This window comes from Moschus berezovskii, chromosome 15 (assembly GCF_049115385.1).
Source record: "Moschus berezovskii isolate FMDL1 chromosome 15, NW_MosBer_1.0, whole genome shotgun sequence".
Classification (NCBI taxonomy): Eukaryota; Metazoa; Chordata; class Mammalia; order Artiodactyla; family Moschidae; genus Moschus; species Moschus berezovskii.
The window spans coordinates 17,528,627-17,549,908 of NC_142474.1; the positions used below are offsets into that span (position 1 = coordinate 17,528,627).

Here is a 21,282-nt window from a genome sequence, read left to right on the forward strand (position 1 = left end):
CATTCTGGGCAGAGGAAATAGCCGTTTCTAAGTCCTAAGGCTCCAGGGTCCCCTAGGCTAGTCAAGAAACCACAAGAAGGCCAGTATGACCAGGGTGGGGCAGGAAAGCTGAGGGGAGCAAATGAAGACAGAGGGAAGTGAAGTGATAGATCGTGATGAAGAGTTGGGCTTAACTCTGAATGACATGGGAGTCACTGAAGCATTTTCAAACTTGTGGATTTTTGCCAATTTCAGAGTTTTTTTAGTGGCTTAAGTTTGCATTTTCTCTTATTAGAAAAGTTGAGCATCTTTTCATGTCTAAATGCCATCTATATTTCCTTTACCTAGACTGTATTCACCCGAGAAGGAAATGGCAACCCACTCTAGTACTCTTGCCTGGAGAATCCCATGGATGGAGGAGCCTGGTGGGCTGCAGTCCATGGGGTTGCTCAGAGTCAGACATGACTGAACTACTTCACTTTCACTTTTCACTTTCATGAACTGGAGAAGGAAATGGCAACCCACTCCACTGTTCTTGCTTGGAGAATCCCAGGGACGGGGAAGCCTGGTGGGCTACTGTCTATGGGGTTGCACAGAGTCGGACATGACTGAAGTGACTTAGCAGCAGCAGCAGCAGACTGTATTCAAGTCCTTCCCCCATTTTGAGATTTGTCTTTTTCATGTTGGTTCATAAGAGCTTTTTATACTCAGGAAATTAGCCTTTGGTCTGTTACTTTAGTTACAAATTCACTTAACACCTTAAATAGTCTAGTCACCTGGATTTTGCTTTCCTGTGTTGCATTTCAAACTTTAGACCTTGGCAAAGATATTGCAATTTTATATGAAAATTAATTCATGATTCTTCACCCCTGTGTTAAATCATACAGAAAAATCGTTTCTGAAATAAAATGTTAAGAAGTTCCTAGAAGCAGTTTTTAATTAACTGTTTATCCATAAAAACAAGTGGTAAAAAAAGTATTTTAAGTATCACTGTACACATATGTGATGGTCTATTTATTTTATAGCATACATTTCTTTATTTAGTTTTTGGCATAAGTTCAAAGTTTAAAAGATACAAAAAGATAACACACTAAAAGTAACTTTGTTCTCAGCTCACCACTATCGAATTTCTCTTCCCTTAAGCAACTACTGCTCCCACTTTCTCATGTATCCTTCCAGATATTTTATACAGATGCACAAACTCTGTCTGCTCTAAGTGAACACATTTCCAATCACAGTTAATCTACATTTAAGAATCAGTAAAGTTGATCGAGACATGACACACATGTGGGAAGAAAGTAGATCAGAGTTGATTGTAAAGCATCCATCTGTTTCGGATGCAGTAGAAAAGCAGTCGAGGAAACAGTAGTTATCATTGTTCTTTGTATAGAACATTCATGTTATTTTTTTTAACCTTGAATTGGTTGTGTAATTTAGATATTATTGTTACCGCCACTTCACAGATGAGGAAACAGAGAGGTTAAAGCCAGAGAGCACAAAATCAGTAGGCAACAGTGCTAGACTTAGACTCAAGACTCTTGACTCCAATTCTCTGAACCTTCTTCAGTAGTTCCATAGCCTCAGCTGTTTCGAAGAAGAAAAGGAAAATACCAACTTCCCTAAATCGAATGAGGAAATTGAAACGAGGAAAAAAGCAATAGGGATAGTCTGGCTGAGACTATTTGCTATTGCCATCTTTGGGTGTTACATACATCTCTCTCATATGGCTTAATTTTTCCACCAAGTCCTTCTCCTTAAAAGGCTTATACCTGGGGTGGGTTTTCACTAATGTTCAGTTTTACAACTTCTCTGCGAACGCAATGGAGCAGGAGTTACCAAAGTATGTATAGATTGAGGAAACAAAAGTGATCCTAAGTTTTGGTTCTAGATAGAATGAAATCAATGTCAGGACAGTCTCTCAGAGGAAAACTTAAAAGAAAATGCTGTTCTGAAATTTCTTCTCGTGACTGAATTGAGTGCCCAGGACACAGGTTTTGGTGGAGAAAGCCTTAAAATGAACATTTTTAAGTTAAATTGGTCCTTTCAGTTTTTAATTTCTTTATCTAAAGTGTGAAAGAGGTAGATAAAACATAAATTGTCCTTGTGAGCAGGGCGGGCTCTAATTTCTCTCTAGGGACCCAGCTAAAGGACCGTCACTTCAGCTTTTTCTTTGAACAACAGTTAAGAACGATGAGGTCCGGTCTTGCCCCTCCCCCACAACTATTAACTGCTTTTCTTTGTCTGTTAAAAGGTTAGGTGGTGAGTAGATTTTCCTAACAGGGGCACGTGCCAACTAAGGTAGTTGCTTAGGGCAGACTATCCCTGTTGCTTAGAGCAAAGCTGGGGGACAAAAACATTTTGGGGGGGAAAGAATTTCAAAATGAAATAGTCATGTTGGGGAAAATAATCAGAACTTTGTTGTTCTTTCTTACACTTATTTGGGGGTTTGGAATTGTTTATATTTTGAATTATATTTGGGAGGGTGTAGATTATAATCTTTTTAGTCTTGGAGCCTCTAAAGGTCTGAATCAGGCTCTTGACACATGCTCCAGGGAACTCTGAAATTTTAAATCCACAACTGGGTGGCTGCTAATACAGGTACTGTGGGATTAAAATATAAACAACCTTCATGACTTCTCTGGATCAGAAACGGAGAGTAAATCTATCTCACCACCCATAATTCGTTTTCTATTAAAAGAAGCTCAATTGAGTGTTAACACAGCAGGCCATTGGATAATAACGAAAAATAAAAAGCAACATGTACCCTGAGAAAAAAAGCAGGGAAAGCATATTGACAAAAGGGAAGAGGAAAAAAAAAACATGAAGGTGAGGCTGGATCAATATTTTCCTACCTAAATATGATTCAACTGGTAATAGTGAAGCCCTGAAGAGTCTTGAGAAAGAGACGATACAAATGCTGCTTGAGAAAGACTAGATTAGTAAGTAAACATAAGATGGATTGGAAGAGAAAATATAACATGTTGAAAGACAACTAGAAATCTGGTGGAGAAGGAATCCACAAGATTTTGTAATTAGGTGTAGGGGATGAAGGAGCAGGAGAGTCAGTGATAACAAAAAGGACAGCATGGGCTCGGTTTTTTTGGTGAGTCTGGCAGTCCTGTTTATTGAAAACCAATGACACAGTTAACAGTCCAAAAGAGGCAGGGGGAGAAGAGTACAGTTTAAATCTGCTTTATTTCATAAGGGAAAGAAGGGAACTCAAGAGTATTTTCCTTTTTCTTTTATCTTGGCCTCATTTCCAAAGCTTGCACTTTCTAATAGTTCACTTCAGGATAGTCTGAGAATTACCACATGGCAAAAGGAAACGTCATAGACGTGAGCGATTAATTGAATGTAAAGAGTTACAGATCAAATGAATCAAAAGACAGGAAAATGGGAGGCTCACACAGACAGGATAATGATGTATTGAAAAATCCAAAGTTAGAGCACAGACTCACTCCGGAGGAGAAAAAAAACCCAGCATGCAGTGTTTCTCATTTTTTGTTTGGTGGATGACCTTTGAGAAGTGTGTCTTTTGTTTCTGGGTCATTTTCAAGCCAGCAGTGCCCCTCAGTTCAAATCTGGATGATCTGAAGGTCATAGCAAAAGAAGAATCAGTATCTTGCACACAGTAGGCATTCAGTAAACATATTTGGAATGAAGAAATGAAGGGTTTTCAGGACTTAGTGTGTGTGCATGAATCAGGAAAAAAAATCAGAATCATTCATCTGCAAAGAAGAAATGGCCTTACAGTACATATACTGCAACTCACTGAAAACCCCACTACTTTCTAAAAAGGTGAAAAATGCAGCAATGACTCTCTAGTTTTCTTTGGCTTATAATTCCTGAGAGCTGTTTCCTTTTATCTTGGTTTCTTTTCAAGACCAGAATGACCCTCTGAAATTCAGATCTGGATAAAAAAGAGATTAATGAGTATGGCAAAGGCAAAAAACTTGAGTTCTCTCAGCTCTTATGATCTGGTCCATGACCAGCTATGAAAGCCAAGACCCCATGAGGTAGTCTTATTTTTATTCCACTTTTCTTCAAAAAATTCCAATCACGATGTCTGTGTTTAATAGAGCCAGGGATACTTCTCAACAAAGAAATAACCAAACCTTTACCACTGTCAGCTCCCAACTGCATGCTGCTATTTTCCACTCACCAGGGTGCCTAGCAGGTCTGTTTAATCTAGATGTGCGGTGATAACCTTCCAGAAAAGGGCTGTGAAGAGAAGACCAGGCTCTAGATCCCCGTCTTGGGCACCTTCTCCATGGCCTGGCTACATCGCTGATCTCTTTATCTTCAGTCTCTGCCTGTCCCTGATTATTCACGTACTTGCGTTTCCCAGTCCTAGAAAATACCCTTCCATTTGGCTCTCTTCCACTAGACTGTGTAAAGAAAAGTTTTAATTTCGTATTCAAACTTTCTGACCTTCCTTCCAGCAGCCTCTCAACCACAGTAATCTGGCTTCCACTCCCACTGTGCTAAAGACAGCTGCTTCTGGCAAAGGTTACTGAAATCATATGAAAGATAACATAGGAGGTCTTCGTTGAATTCCTCATCCTATTTGAATTCTCTGCAGTGTTGGACTCTATGGAGTACTTCTTTCCTGGCCTCTGAAATACTGCTCCTCCTCTTTATACCTTCCTGGACAATTTTTTTTTTTCTCTTTTAATTCACTCCTAAAATTTTGCCTATTGCTGCAATGTAGGTACTCCTAGAGGGTCTACCCTTGAGTCTCTTCTCGTGCCAACACATACCCTGAGTGATATGAACCTGCTCCCTTAGCTTCAGGTACTGCCTGAAAATTCCCAAATCTTCATGTCCAGGCTGCCTCCACTCCTGGAGCTCTTAAAGACAGATGCACAGCAGCTTAATTAGAAAACAAATGATCTAGGGACTTACCTGGTGGTCCAGTGGTTTGATCCCTGGTCAGGGAACTAAGACCCTGAATGCCAAGTGCTGTGGCAAAAAAAAAAATCCAGTACAGGAAAACCTTCATCCATTTCATCTCCACTAATCCTGACATTTCTTTGCTGGCAGGAAGTTAGGTCTCCATGCAGACACTACATGCCGATGCCCTTTTTAGAAGATCATGAGATGGTCCTGAAGTCAGCTAGAAGAAAGAAGAGCTGGAAGTATCACATTTGAGTTTTTTGGGGGAGTCTGAGTTTTTAAACACTCATCTGAGACCCAGCCTGCAGCTGGTCCCCAAGCCCCAGCCCTCCCTATGTGTGGGGAATGTAGAAGACTGGGAAAAAGCCCAGGCGAGAGGGGCGACCTAAGATCACACACAACAATTCCAGAACTGATCGTATCTCTCTGGTTATACTCCATTCTAGTTGAGAGTATTACCTTTCGTAGCTCAAAGGGAAACCATGTTATTGGAGACTCCTCCTCTTCAGCAGGGCCACCTTCAGCTCTAGGACAGAGCTGTCTCTGCAGGGTGGCTCCTATCTATGCTGGACTCATCTCCCACCATCTCCATACCTCTGCTCTCTACCCCCATCTAACCCACATGTGACACCCAGATGAACCTGGCTGCACAGATTCACCTCCTTTTATTAAAATCTCCACGCTTTTACCCTTCTGAGATCCTTTGCAACCTAACTGGACCTGCTTCCGTTTTCATCTCTGGTGACTACTTCCCTCATCCAAGCAACAATGGGCTCTTTGTCATTTTTAAACACACCACACTAAGTACTGAGTGCCAACTATACCAGTCACTAATCCATTAACTTTGGAATATACTGAACATAAAAAGAAGGCTCCTGCTCTCACGCAACTCACGTTTTAGTAGGAAGAGCCAGCGAATAAACAAGATAATTTCAGATAGTAATAAGGTGCTATGAAGACAATGATACGGGTGTGTGTGTGCGCGTGTCAGGGGAGAGATGCGGTTAGCTATTTTAAATGCAGTGCTCAGGGATAGCTTGACAAGGTGACTTTTTGTTGAATGATGAGGAGTCAGACAAGCAAAGATCTGGCGTAGAGTATTTGGGGCTGTTTGACGAGTATGTGAGAAAGGCTTTGAGGCAAAAATTAGTTTGGCAGCTTGGCATGTCCAAGGTTCCAAAACAAAGCAGGTTGGAACTTACTACATACCTAAGGGGACAGTGCCCTAGATGAGGAGGGACCAGATCACATGGGGCCTTATAGGCCATGGAAAGAAGCTTAGAAATTATTTTAAGAGCAAAAGGAATCTATTGAAGGATCTTGAGTGAAGGACTGAGGAGCTCTGATTTACCTTTTTAAAAGATTCTGGCTTTTCCCCGGAGAAGGGTTTTTGATGGAGCAGAAGTGTAAGCCTTCAGACCAGTTCCATGCCTTCAGGCTTATGCTCAGGCCATTCCTAAATGTGGAATGACAAGTTTTTACTGGGCTCCAGGGTCCCAGCTCCTAGGGCCCAGGGAGCTAAGGAGGTGCCCCCTTGCTCTCAGCTCTTTCAGCCCAGGTCAAGCCTCCTTTAGACATCAAAAAGAGGTGACAGGTGTCTGCTAATATCTTCACCTCATCAACCCCTCAGTGATTCTAAAAGACCACTCTCTAGGCGCTGGAGACTCTTGAGGAGTATCCGACGAGGCCCTCCCCCACACTTGATGCCGTGGGACCACTTTTTTCAGTTCCCTCCTCCATTTCCTAACTCAGAGAGCAAGTCTCGATCAAACTGTGATTGGAGTCCTGGGGCAGTGACAAACCCAGAGAGGCCCATGCGTTGGCGGGGCAGAAGACATTTCTCCCTAAGATGAACGGGGCCACCTCGCAATTGGTAGCCCTGCCTGAACCAAGGAGCCACCAAGAAAGGGATAAGCCGCTGGCGCCAAAGCTGGATACAGACTACAACTCCCGGCAGACCCTGCGCGCGGACTGCCGATCCCTCCGCTACCAATTTGCCCCGCCGGCTGTGTCCACCGCTGCCCGCCAAGGGCCAAGTCCAAGTGCTTTAGGCCCCGAAGTCGGTCTTCTTATCACATATCCGGAGAGGGACGGCTGGGAGCCCTGGAAGAGAAACGGACTTTTTTGAGGAGAAACGCGGATGCAGATCATCGAAGAGACGTCGTCCTGCAGCTCCCGATTTTCGCGCGCTTTTGGCGCGGGTGGTTGTGGGTAGCGCGCCCAGGAGGGAGAAAGGAGACGGGGGGCTGTGACCGTGCCGCCCGCCGGGCCTGAGGGGATGGACGAGGACGATCCCCACGCCGAGGGGGCGGCAGTGGTCGCCGCGGCCGGGGAAGCGCTGCAGGCCCTGTGCCAGGAGCTGAACCTGGACGAGGGGAGCGCGGCCGAAGCCCTGGACGACTTCACTGCTATCCGGGGCAACTACAGCCTAGAGGTGAGCGGCGGCAGGTGGGGCGGCGGGACCCAGCTCGCCAGGCCCCACCCCCGCCCCGCCCCTACCCCACCCTGTGGGGCGGTGGGAGTTTCCCCACCGGGAAGGGTCTCTGCCCAGCCGGGCGCCGAGGAGTGCGAAGCTGGAAGGGAGGGTATAGATCCCATCTCTCCATTTATCTTGAGGCGGGAAACCGAAGTCCGGAAAAGGAGTGGCTTTTCCAAGGTCACACGCCACTCAGGGGTCGTCCCCTGGTCTTTAGACCAGCGCCACAGACGTCTTGGGACTGCCCTTAAAGTCTGTTTGAGAAGCAAATACCATAACGATAAGAGCTTAAATGGCTTGTGTGCCAAGACGCCGCTGCCCAGCGCTTTAGATGTGTCGTCTTACTTGGTTCTCTCCACAAGCCTTTGAGTATGTTCTGTGATCCCCATTACACAGGTGAGGAAGCTGAACCCCAAAGAGGTTAAGCCCAAGGTCGCCCGGTTAATGGTGGAGCTAGACTGAGTCTGAGCCATAACCTCTCTACCCTGCAGGCCCGGAATGCGGGTTGCTTTTTTGCCGTATTGCCGCGGCACAGCTATTTCATCAGACCCAGCTGTGCACACAAGGCTTATCTCTGGGCTCCAGATTCCTCCTCTCTCAGACGAGGATAATTAGATGGTCTTGACGCTAAACACAGTGTCTGTCTCTGAACAAAATAAATGTAAGCTATCATTAGATTTTCCCCAGCCATTCTTGCGTTAAGTCCTCAAAACAGCTCTGTGACATGACGGGGCATTGAGTATTAATCCTGCTGTCCAGGTATCAAGACCAGGAGGGTTGTGTTGCCCAGGTTCGTTCTGCTAATCATCGCAGGAACCCAAACAAGCATAAGCCCAGTATAGAGGTAGAATTATGATGGAATATATTTGCAGTGGCCTCATGATCAAAAGTTTTTGTGATCTAAGAGGGCTGGACTCAGAGTCGTCTTCTGACTCATCACCCAGTAGAATAGTTAATCGCTGAGTTCAAAGGCATGGAGTTGGAAATTTGGAGTTGACTGTGTATGTGTGTGTCAGTATATGAGAGAGAAGAAGAGAGACTCTTGTATGTCTCCAGGGTAGGATTGGATAGACTGGATGAAGGACAGTCATCTGCATCTCTGGGTGACACGACTGGAAAGCTGAGGAGAGGAGGAGAAAGTAAGGGAGATTGTAACTTACAGCCTCTCTATTGAAAACAAAGTTTTTAGAAGTCAGAGAAAGAATTTCTGACAACCCAAGTCTTCATTTAGTCTCTCATTGAATGCGCATTGCTGAGTGTACACTGTGTTGAAGGCATTAAAGTAGGCGCCTCTTTCAGATTCTTGAATATGCCTAGCTTGCTCCTACTTTCTCCATGCCCGTCCCTCTGCCTGGAAACTTCACTCCCCACTCCAGGGAGTTTAAGAGCCGACTCTCCAGTTAGGCAGAGTTGATCAGGATATCTTAATGTTTGACTTAATTCACAGTTGTGTTGAATTAAGATTTTGTGTTTATTCTATCTAAAGTGTTTTATTTTCCTCTTCTTTGTTGCTTTGTTTTTGGTGAAAGGCATTTTCATGTATCTGCTGTTTCCTAAGAACCCCTCTGCCCAGCCCCTGTCCCCTCTAGTCTACCTGACAAGCTCCTGATTACCCACCCCACTTCACCTGTACATTTTGGTGACTTATCACCACTTACCACTTTTGTCTCCCTCTGTGAACCCTTCTGTGACCCCCCCCCAAGTCAAAATCAGTTGCTCACTACACTATATTCTCCCATAGCACTTTATTTTCAATTTTTAAAACATGTATCTCACCAATTATAGATAATAGTATCTGTTCCTCTTAGTTCTACACTTGGAGTTTTATAAGGTCAGAGTGTTTTTGTGTTTTGAAGGCCTAGTATCAAGGAACTAATTTAAATACTATAGGTGCTTTTTATTTTTAGAAAAAAAGCCAAAGTAGTAATTTTGGTTCTCAAAGTTTCTCTTTGTTAATAGTGTTTTTGTCTATAACCTGTATCCAAAAGCTCTATAATACTTGGGTGTTATACCCAAACAATTCGTTAATCAAGGCTTCTAAAAGTATTCAACCTTAAGCTTACCTGCCTCAAGCAATTAAGCCTTTTTACTACTTTAGGGCAGGAACACTGGGTCTTAGATTTATTAGTAGCTACCCATTTCTGCTCACCCCTTTTGGATTATTGCGGGAAATCTTTATTAGTCATTTTTATTCTGCTCGAGTCTGGTCTTAAAGAGGATCTGCACTACAGTATTGTGTTATGCTGTGGGATTTGTGGCTAGTTCTTAATTTCATGTAAAGCTCAGCAATGAAGTCATAAAGTGAATCTAGCTTCAATAGCCCAAGTCTTAAGCAGAGAGTTGGTGTTGAATTCTCAAATGTCACCTTTTTTGTAGCATTGTAAATTGAAATATCTGCTAAGATAGAGAGCCATACTTAGACTGTTTTAAAGATTAGGGTAAATAATTCCCCCATTTTCTAAACTGACAATCTCCTTTATGTTGAACACGATAGGTATTAATTTTTACATGTGTGATTCTTTTGCCATCATTCTACTCTGTTCTTTCCTTTTCTCTACCAAATTGATTAAAAAAGAAACAAAATGATAGAAAGGAACTTCCATATCATCAAGGCCATGACTGGTGTTATAATATTGAAAAAGCTAATGCTGAGAAATTGAGAACTTTTTCAGTAATATTAGATTTGGGGTATAGATGAGAGATCTATCTTTAGATTAATATCAATTTACCACGTTGCATAGGACTGAGTAAGGAGTTTTATACCCATTTTTGCAACCAACTAAGCTTTCTGACCTTGGGCAAATATCCTCACTTCTCTCGCCTGTTAATACAGTATGAAAATTAGACCAGCTAATCCTAAGATCTCTTTTGAGTCTAGAATTCAAGTGTTCTAACAAAATATATCCATTTTGCTATTTTATCTTTTGCCTGCCAGGGAGAAGTTATACACTGGTTGGCGTGTTCGTTGTATGTTGCTTGCCGCAAAAGCATCATTCCCACAGTTGGAAAGGGTATCATGGAAGGAAATTGCGTTTCACTTACCAGAATACTACGTTCAGCTAAACTAAGGTAAAGCACTTTGATTTTTCAAACATTACTTTATAAGTCCTGAATTTAACTTTAGAATTTAATTTCTCTTCATTTTAAATCATTTAGCTTCATTCCCATTCTAAGTTTTTTTCCAGTTCTCACATTTTTTTTTCAGTTCTCACATTCTTTCTCTGCCTTTCTTCCTCAAATTCTAACTTCAACCAAAAGCCCCTGTTCTAAATCTTTTTTTTTTTTATTGAGTTTCAATTTATAAGTCATATAATTTACTTACTTGTGCAGTTCAGTGATGTGGGGTATTTTTTGCAGAGTTATGTAACTATCACCACAGGCTTACAGGCGCAGAGGTTTTGTTTTTGGTTTTTTTGGCTGCACCGTGCAGCAGGTGGGATCTTTGTTCCCCAATCAGGGATTGAACCTGTGCCCCCTGGACTGGAAGCATGGAGTCTTAACTTCTGGACTGCCAGGAATGTTACTAAATCTTTTTATCTATGATTTTTTCCATTAATATTTTAAGTTTGAGAATAATTTGAAGCTTTCAGAAAAGTTGCAAAAATAAGAAAATTACAAAGACCATCCATACACCCTTGACCTAGACTCCACCTTTTAGTGACATTTTACTCCATTTGCTGTATCATTTAATCTTTTTCCCTTAAATAATGTATTTTCCTCAACTATTTCAATTTAAGTAGCATCCATTATAGCCCTATACCCCTAAATATTTCAGTGTGTATTTCCTTAAATAACTATAGTGCAGTTATCCACGTCAACAAAATCTTGATATAATAATTTTCTATAATCTAACATCTCTATTCTAGTTTTATTACTTGATGCAGTAAAATTTTTTCTTTTCTTCGGCTATTCCGGGTCCTTGTTGCCACTCGTCGGCTTCTCTAGTTGCAGCACAAGGACTTCTCACTGTGGAGCACAGGTGCCAGTGCATGTGGCCTCAGTAGTTGCAGTGTGCGTGCTTAGTTGCCTTATGGCATGTGGGATCTTAGTTCCCCAACCAGGGATCAAACCCATCCCCTGCATTTGGAAGGTGGATTCTTCACCACTGGACCACCAGGGAAGTCACTAATTTTAAGTGACTATGTAGATCTTTATAGACTTGGGAAAATACACGTCAAATATTGCTAAATCATATTACAAAATACTGTAGAAGTATAGATTCATACATATACCTGTAAAATTAGAAGATTTTTATTGAGTATTTACCTGTGTGTCAGATACTATGTGCTAATAGTTTGCATATCTTTATTCACTTAATCCTCACAGTAATCCTATTAAATTCCATTTTAAAGATGAGGAAGCCAAGTCACAAAGAGGATAAATTTTATCTGGTGGTTATATATCTAAGTGGCAGAGCCTCTGAAGTTCATGTTGTATTACTTATGTATCAATAAACAAATATACATTAATGTGTCTTGTTTTGAATTGTATCTTTAATTCAGCTTCAGTTTACAAAAAAAAATTAGCCTAAGCAATTTCCAACTTATAAAGAAAGTTTCATGTGGGAATTCCCTGTCTGTCCAGTGGTTAGGACTATGCATTCTCACTGCCAAAGGCCTGGGTTTAATCCCTGGTCAGGGAACTAAGATCCTGTAAGGTATGAGGTACTGCCAAAAAAAAAAGTTTTATGTAAAAATTTGTTCTGCTATTAATAGTGTTAAAAATTAGTATCTATTTTGTAATTTGAATTTTAAATTCTTAATAAAGCAGTTGTCTGAGTCTCATTAAGTAGTGAGAAGTAATTTTTCCTTTTTTTTTTACAAGTTGTTTAGTAACTTGTGATTTAAATCAAGATTATTTTCATTCACTTATTATTTTCATATTTACTAGAACCTGAATGAAAAATTACTTTTTATAATTTTAATTGAAACATTGTTATTAATTTTTTACTAAGTAATTTTCTTTTTTCCCTTTTGAGTACCCTTAAAATTAGATAGTGTGCCACTATTGGGACATATGTTCCATATTACCATCTTTTCTCGGTACTTGGTTTTTGCTGGCAGGGTGAGTCACAGCTCCCAGTAAGCCATGCAATCAGGAGGGTAAGCAACCAATACATTTACAACCATTCTGTCTCACCGCCATTCTGTTTTTCACTTTCAGCAGAGTATTTGTTAAATTATGTGAGATAGTCAACACTTTTTTTTAATGAAATAGGCTTTGTGTTAGATGGTTTTACCCAACTGTAGGCAAATGTAAGCATCTGAGCATGTTTAAGGTAGGCTAGGCTGGAAGAAGCACAAGCTGGAATCAAGATTGCTGGGAGAAATATCAATAACCTCAGATATGCAGATGACACTACCCTTATGGCAGAAAGTGAAGAGGAACTCAAAAGCCTCTTGATGAAAGTGAAAGAGGAGAGTGAAAAGGTTGGCTTGAAGCTCAACATTCAGAAAACAAAGATCATGGCATCTGGTCCCATCACTTCACGGGAAATAGATGGAAAAACAGTGGAAACAGTGTCAGACTTTAATTTTTTGGGCTCCAGAATCACTGCAGATGCTGATTGCAGCCATGAAATTAAAAGACGCTTGCTCCTTGGAAGGAAAGTTATGACCAACCTTGATAGTATATTAAAAAGCAGAGACATTACTTTGCCAACCAAGGTCCGTCTAGTCAAGGCAGTGGTTTTTCCCGTGGTCATGTATGGATGTGAGAGTTGGACTGTGAAGAAAGCTGAATGCCGAAGAATCTATGCTTTTGAACTGTGGTGTTGGAGAAGACTCTTGAGAGTCCCTTATACTGCAAGGAGATCCAACCAGTCCATTCTAGAGGAGATCAATCCTGGGTGTTCATTGGAGGGACTGATGCTAAAGCTGAAACTGCAATACTTTGGCCACCTCATGCGACGAGTTGACTCACTGGAAAAGACTCTGATGCCGGGAAAGGTTGGGGGCGGGAGGAGAAGGGGACGACGGAGAATGAGATGGCTGGATGGCATCACCAACTCTGTGGACATGAGTTTGAGTGAACTCCGGGAGTTGGTGATGGACAGGGAGGCCTGGCGTGCTGTGATTCATGGGGTCGCAGAGAGTCGGACACGACTGAGCGACTGAACTGAACTGAACTGAACTGAGGCTAAGTTGTGATGTTCAGTTGGTTTAGGTATATTAAATGCATTTTCAACTTGTATTTTCAACTTACAGTAGAGTTACAGGTTATATCCTGTAACCCCATTTGTAAATTGAGGAAGATCTGTATACACATAAATAACATAAAGAGAGATGGATGACAAAGCAAATATGCAAAATGCAAAATTGGTGAATGTTGGTCAATAAAGAAGTTCTTATATACAATTCTTGCAACTCTTCTGTAAGTTTGATGCTATTTCAAAATAAAAAGATAAAAGGGAATGTTTAGATATATTTATGGCATATCCATATAGTGGAATAAAATCTAGCTCTTAACATTATGGAAGTACGTTCATGTGAACTGATAGGAAATGATCTCCAAAATTATAGGAAAAAAGAGAAGTATAGAATATCTATTGTAGGTAGTATGGTTTCATTTGAGTGGGTACCCTAAAAAGTTCTGCAGGTGTAAATAAGAAACTAGTAACAATATAATTGTGACTTTCTCTGGCTCAGCAGTAAAGAATCTGCTTACTGTGTAGGAGATCCAGGTTCAGTCCCTGAATGGGGAAGTCACTAAGGCAAAGTTGGTTGTTTTAGTGGAAAAAAAAACTGGGAGGGAGGTGATGGACAAGGAGAGATACTTTCCATCACGTATCCTTCAGTACCTTTGAAATGTTGTAATTATGTATATTACTTATTAAAAAAAGAAAAAAAACTGTCATAGGGTAGCCTGATATCCGTCTTTGTATAAATATTTTTGCATATATCTTTGACTCTCTCCTTAGATTCTTACAAAAAGTAATTTTGGATGAAAGAATTGAGTGTTTTTTTAAGACTTTATATTCATGTTGCCAAGTTGCCTTTAGAAAGGTAAATTACTAATACTTCTAGCACATTTCACTGTATCCTTTTTGGAGTAGCATTTTTTTTAACAGCCCTGTTGAGATACAATCCACATATCCATTTTAAAGTATATAGCTCAACAGTTTTTAATATATTCACATACTGACTACAATTTTAGAACATTTTCATCACCCCAAAAAAGAAACCTCATACTCATTAGCATTCACATGTTATACCCCCAACAAATTCCCTTCCTCTGGCAGCCACTAATCCACTTTCTGTCTTTTTGCCTATTCTGGACATTTCCTATAAATAGAGTCATACAGTATATGATATTTCTTTGTGATTGGCTTCTTTAACTTAACATAATGTTTTTAAGGTTCATCCATGTTGTAGCATGTATCAGCATTTCATTCCTTTCTATGATTGAATAATTTTCCATTGCATGGATATAAACATTTTATTAATTTTTTGGTTGATGGACATTTGAGTTGTTGGACTCTTATGAATAATGTTGCTATGAATGTGTACAGCTTTTTATGTGGACGTATTTCTCATTTCTGTTAGATGTATATATAAAAATTGTTGTGTCATGTGGTAACTCTGGTTAACCTTTTGAGGAGCTATCAAGCTGTTTTTCAAAGTGACTATACTAGTCATTCTATGAAGATTCCAATTTATCTACATCTTGTCAACACTTATTATCTGTCTTTTTTTTTTTTTAAGATTTACTTATTTATTTATGGTTGTGCTGGGTCTTCATTGCTGCACAAGCTTTCTCTAGTTGAGGTGAGCAGGGGCTACTGTAACTGTGGTATGCGGGCTTCCTGTTGCAGTGGCTATTGTTATGGAGCACGGGCTCTAGAGTGCATGGGCTCATTAGTTGTGGCTCCCAGGCTCTAGACCATAGGCTTAGTAATTGGGGTACATGGGCTTAGTTGCCCAGCAGTATGTGGGATCTTTCCAGATTAGGGATCAAACCTGTGTCCCTGCATTGGCAGCAGATTCTTAACCACTGGACTACCAGGGAAGTTCCTGTCTTTTTTTTTAATAGTCAAATACCCATGAAGTGCTGTCTCATCATGGTTTTGATTTGTATTTCCCTAAATCTATGGGTCACACAGAGTTGGACACGACTGAAGTGACTTAGCAGCAGCAGGAGCAGCAGCAGCAGCAATGTCTATACAGTTAGCAAAAACAAGACCAGGAGCTGACTGTGGCTCAGATCATGAACTTCTTATTGCCAAATTCAGACTTAAAGAAAGTAGGGAAAACCAGTAGACCATTCAGATATGACCTAATTCAAATCCCTTATGATTATACAGTGGAAGTGAGAAATAGATTTAAGGGACTAGATCTGATAGATAGAGTGCCTGATGAACTCTGGACGGAGGTTTGTGACATTGTACAGGAGACAGGGACCAAGACCATCCCCATGGAAAAGAAATGCAAAAAAACAAAATGGCTGTCTGAGGAGGCCTTACAAATAGCTGTGAAAAGAAGAGAAGTGAAAAGCAAAGGAGAAAAGGAAAGATACAAGCACCTGAATGCAGAGTTTCCAAAGAATAGCAAGGAGAGATAAGAAAGCCTTTCTCAGCAATCAGTGCAAAGAAATAGAGGAAAACAACAGAATAGAAAAAACAAGAGATCTCTTCAAGAAAATTAGAGATTCCAAGGGAACATTTCATGCAAAGATGGGCTCGATAAAGGACAGAAATGGTATGGACCTAACAAAAGCAGAAGATATTAAAAAGAGGTGGCAAGAATACACAGAAGAACTGTACAGAAAAGATCTTCACGACCAAGATAGTCACGATAATGTGATCACTGACCTAGAGCCAGACATCTTAGAATGTGAAGTCAAGTGGGCCTTAGAAAGCATCATTACGAACAAAGCTAGTGGAGGTGATGGAATTCCAGTTGAGCTATTTCAAATCTTGAAAGATGATGCTGTGAAAGTGCTGCACTCAATATGCCAGCAAATTTGGAAAACTCAGCAGTGGCCACAGGACTGGAAAAGCTCAGTCTTCATTCCAATCCCAAAGAAAGGCAATGCCAAAGAATGCTCAAACTACCGCACAATTGCACTCATCTCACACGCTAGTAAAGTCATGCTCAAAATTCTCCAAGCCAGGCTTCGGCAATATGTAAACCGTGAATTCCCAGATGTTCAAGCAGGTTTTAGAAAAGGCAGAGGCACCAGAGATCAAATTGCCAACATCTGCTGGATCATGGAGAAAGTAAGAGAGTTCCAGAAAAACATCTATTTCTGCTTCATTGACTATGCCAAAGCCTTCGACTGTGTGGATCACAATAAACTGGAAAATTCTGAAAGAGATGGGAATAACAGACCACCTGACCTGCCTTTTGAGAAACCTATATGCAGGTCAGGAAGCAACAGTCAGAACTGTACATGGAACAACAGACTGGTTCCAAATAGGAAAAGGAGTACGTCAAGGTTGTATATTGTCACCCTGCTTATTTAACTTATATGCAGAGTACATCATGAGGAACGCTGGACTGAAAGAAGCACAAGCTGGAATCAAGATTGCTGGGAGAAATATCAATAACCTCAGTTATGCAGATGACACCACCCTTATGGCAGAAAGTGAAGAGGAACTAAAAAGCCTCTTGATGAAAGTGAAAGAGGAGAGTGAAAAGGTTGGCTTGAAGCTCAACATTCAGAAAACAAAGATCATGGCATCTGGTCCCATCACTTCATGGGAAATAGATGGGGTAACAGTGGAAACAGTGTCAGACTTTGTTTGGGCTCCAAAATCAATGTGGATGCTGATTGCAGCCAGGAAATTAAAAGACGCTTACTCCTTGGAAGGAAAGTTATGACCAACCTAGATAGTATATTAAAAAGCAGAGACATTACTTTGCCAACCAAGGTCCGTCTAGTCAAGGCAATGGTTTTTCCAGTGGTCATGTATGGATGTGAGAGTTGGACTGTGAAGAAAGCTGAGCGCTGAAGAATTGATGCTTTTGAACTGTGGTGTTGGAGAAGACTCTTGAGAGTCCCTTGGACTGCAAGGAGATCCAACCAGTCCATTCTAGAGGAGATCAAATCCTGGGTGTTCATTGGAAGGACTGATGCTAAAGCTGAAACTCCAATACTTTGGCCACCTCATGCAACGAGTTGACTCACTGGAAAAGACTCTGATGCTGGGAAGGATTGGGGGCAGGAGGAGAGGGGACGACAGAGAATGAGATGGCTGGATGGCATCACCGACTCGATGGACATGAGTTTGAGTGAACTCCGGGAATTGGTGATGGACAGGGAGGCCTGGTGTGCTATAATTCATGGGGTCGCAAAGAGTCGGACATGACTGAGCGACTGAACTGAACTGAATGGCTAATGATGTTGAGCATCTTTAGTATGCTATTTGGAGTACTGTATTCTTTGTAATAGATTTTCAATGAAACAAAAAATCTTTTGAAAGCTGTGAAGTTTACTTTGTGTTTTAATTTAGTTTAAAAAAATCACATTCATATTTTAAGTGATATCAGTCCTATAAGGCTCTTTTGTTTGTTTTCAAACACTCTGATGTACTTTGTTCCAGGTTAGGACAGCCATTTTTTGGATAGCAATCATGGGGTCGCAGAGAGTCGGACACGACTGAGCGTCTGAACTGAACTGAACTGAATATGTACATTGGATTTATATGAGAACATATTAGTCACGACTCTTATTTATTAAAAAAAAAAAACAGATACCAACTATCAACCTTGGCTCTCTTAAGGAGGAAAAAAATGTATTGAAAGAATATTGGATAGCTGACAAAGTCTTTAGGATAACTTGAGAAATTAGGCTTAGAAAATGACTAGGAGAAAAAGAGGCTGGCTACACAACCAAAGAACGTTTCACAGAACCCATCTAATAGGTACATAGCTTGCATGGCCAGCAATGCTGTCCCTGGATATTGGCAGTGTTTTTGTCCCTAGGAGCTGCTATTGAGCTCTGTAAGAATTTACGCTTCCTCATTTCTGTGCCATCACCTCCAGATTCAAAAACCAAACAGATATATCTGCTTAAGTACCTCAGGTTTTATGCCTTCACCCTAAGTTCCAATGCAGCTGACAGTTCTAGTATAAAATCCTCAGACAAAGGATAGAATTTCACATGCTGAGCATCCCTGTCTTCAACAAAGTCCTCTATAAGATACTATAATTTTGTCAGCCAAAAAAATATTACTAATCTAGCTTTTTTTCTTTTTTTGCTGCTCTTGGTAAGAATCTTTTAAAAAGACTCAAATTCTTAGATTTCAGCCAGCCTGTCTGGAGTTTGAACTACAGACAACTAGCTGATGATTTCTTCCACCACCTTTTAAAAAAAAATTACATGCATTATTCTGTAATATCACTAGACACTTAAATGAAGTTAACATTACAAAATTTTAGTCTAAGACCATACTAACATGGGAACATAAAAAAATGCACTTATAATTGGATAAGCCAGAAATGTAGAGCCATAGTCCATTAAGTGATTTTTCTGGGTACGTTCTACCTTCTTAGGTATATATTGATATTTGATGATAGAACCATGTGTTGTAACACAAGCATTTGAATTTTATTCCTATCCTATAACAATCTGGTGCTTTGTGATCAACTTCCAGAATCTAATATTAAGACAGGCTGTCTTTCCTCAGACTAGTTTTGTGAACTCATCAGTCTGTTGACTAACATTTACTTTGTAATTTATATGTAGAGTGTTGTCTAGTACTGCAGGGAATAAAAGAAGTAGATTGGTACTACCTGCATAGTCAAAGATATTTTATGTGTTGACTGTTAATTCAGAGTTTACATTCTCACAGTGATTCTGGGAACCAAAGTAATTTCATAGCACTTGAAATGGGTTTTTTTTGTCTCTCTCTTTTTAAAAAGTTAATTCATGGATTTTAATAAAGATTCTTAGGTGTAAGTAGACTGTCTCCTTTTCCTACCATTATATGGATTCATTTTAAATTTGCTTTTTTCTGTTTGTTTAGTTTAATACAGTTTTTTAGTAAAATGAAGAAATGGATGGACATGTCAAACCTGCCACAAGAGTTTCGTGAACGTATAGAAAGGCTAGAAAGAAATTTTGAGGTGTCTACTGTAATTTTCAAAAAATTTGAGCCGATTTTTTTAGATATATTTCAAAATCCTTATGAAGAGCCACCAAAGTTACCACGAAGCAGGAAGCAGAGGTGAGACATTTTATCCTCATATAATTGACACAGAAATTATGATACAAACTTATTAAGGGCATTTGTATTTTAAAAGTCAACTTTTTAACCCCATTTAATAAACCATGGTTGTCTGTCCTTTGTGAATGGGATTTTATATGTAATTTGACTTTACTACTTGCTGTATTTGCTGTTTCAATTTTTAAGTGACAAATGTGGAATGGTATTTAGTAAGTTAGATAAAAAGTACATTCCCCCTCTCCCCGCCTTTTTAGGAGGATTCCTTGCAGTGTTAAAGAGCTCTTTAATTTCTGCTGGACACTGTTTGTTTATACTAAGGGTAAGGTGACACTTTTAATTGTTTTATATTTCTGTTGTGGGAACTCGGTGCTATTTGACATGGAAGCTTCCTGGGTTTTATGTCTCTTTTTTCTTGTAAAGGTAATTTTCGTATGATTGGAGATGATTTAGTAAACTCTTATCATTTACTTCTGTGCTGCTTGGATCTGATTTTTACCAATGCCATTATGTGCCCAAATAGACAAGAGTTGCTAAACCCGTCATTTAAAGGTGAGACCTTATTTATTTTTGAAAATTGATAATTTTTAGAAAAAGAGTATTAAAAGTCGATCATATTCTTTTTTTCATCCATTGTTTCTTATACCCTGTCAAAGGTTTACCATCTAATTTCCAAACTGCTGACTTTCGGGCTTCTGAAGAACCTCCCTGCATCATTCCTGTACTGTGTGAACTGCATGACGGACTTCTGGTAGAAGCCAAAGGAATAAAGGAGCATTACTTTAAGCCATATATTTCAAAACTCTTTGATAGGAAGGTACTGAACTTACATTTAAATGATTCAGCTCCTGTGGGTCAGCAGTAGCAGCCTCCAGGAGAAAACCAGTATTTTAAGCAAGTTCTTAACATTATAGTACTTGGGCTCAAGTTCCTAGGTTTCAGTCTCTGCTGTGATGCAGTCCTGGCCTGTGATTTTCTGTGATGTGGGAAACTGAGCTGTGAAAGAATGTGACCAACCGTATGGCCTGTTAACTAAATGCACAGCCAGAGGCATCTGTAGGAGGTTCTGAAAGAGAATTAATGAAGGACAAACATCAGAGTAAGCCTAAGGAAAAGCAGGAGGTCAGAGTAAGCTAGTTTATTGCCACAATTTGAATACTGTTTACACAATTTGCTGTTAACTAAAAGTTCAGGTCAGTTTCTCAGTCGTGTCCGACTCATTGCGACCCCATGAATCACAACACGCCAGGCCTCCCTGTCCATCACCAACTCCCGGAGTTCACTCAAACTCATGCCCATTGAGTCGATGATGCCATCCAGCCGACTCATCCTCTGTCGTCCCCTTCTCCTGCCCCCAGTCCCTCCCAGCATCAGAGTCTTTTCCAGTGAGTCAACTCGTCGCATAAGGTGGCCAAAGTACTGGAGTTTCAGCTTTAGCATCAGTTCTTCCAATGAACACCCAGGACCGATCTCCTTTAGAATGGACTGGTTGGATCTCCTTGCAGTCCAAAGGACTCTCAAGAGTCTTCTCCAGCACCATAGTTCAAAAGCATCAATTCTTCCGCGCTCAGCTTTCTTCACAGTCCAACTCTCACATCCATACATGACCACTGGAAAAACCATAGCCTTGACTAGACGGACCTTTGTTGGCAAAGTAATAACTCTGCTTTTTAATATGCTATCTAGGTTGGTCATAACTTTCCTTCCAAGGAGTACGCGTCTTTTAATTTCATGGCTGCAATCAGCATCTGCAGTGATCTTGGAG

General features: G+C 40.5%; 1 protein-coding gene and 1 long non-coding RNA gene across 4 annotated transcripts in view; one reads left to right on the top strand and one right to left on the bottom strand.

The window, feature by feature from the left end:
- Nucleotides 1-3,105: 3,105 nt before the first annotated feature.
- LOC148775345 (uncharacterized) lies at nucleotides 3,106-7,006 on the bottom strand. Of its 2 annotated transcripts, XR_016039122.1 has the most exons (4): nucleotides 6,227-6,365; nucleotides 4,885-5,095; nucleotides 4,142-4,200; nucleotides 3,106-3,569 (listed from the first exon to the last, which is right to left on the bottom strand). It is a non-coding gene; the product is annotated as an uncharacterized LOC148775345 (long non-coding RNA). The 2 variants fall into 2 exon arrangements; XR_016039121.1 differs by lacking the exon at nucleotides 4,142-4,200 and having other exon boundaries at nucleotides 6,227-7,006.
- A 12-nt stretch (nucleotides 7,007-7,018) lies between these two features.
- Nucleotides 7,019-21,282, top strand: part of RBL1 (RB transcriptional corepressor like 1) — a 63,348-nt gene continuing 49,084 nt past the window's right edge. For both annotated transcript variants that reach the window (XM_055437026.2, XM_088843806.1), the window contains exons 1-6: nucleotides 7,019-7,309; nucleotides 10,287-10,420; nucleotides 19,320-19,520; nucleotides 19,775-19,839; nucleotides 19,941-20,069; nucleotides 20,174-20,334. In XM_055437026.2, coding sequence (XP_055293001.2) covers nucleotides 7,154-7,309; nucleotides 10,287-10,420; nucleotides 19,320-19,520; nucleotides 19,775-19,839; nucleotides 19,941-20,069; nucleotides 20,174-20,334 — 846 coding nt within the window. In that variant the 5' untranslated portion in view covers nucleotides 7,019-7,153. The remainder of the gene's footprint in view (nucleotides 7,310-10,286; nucleotides 10,421-19,319; nucleotides 19,521-19,774; nucleotides 19,840-19,940; nucleotides 20,070-20,173; nucleotides 20,335-21,282) is intronic.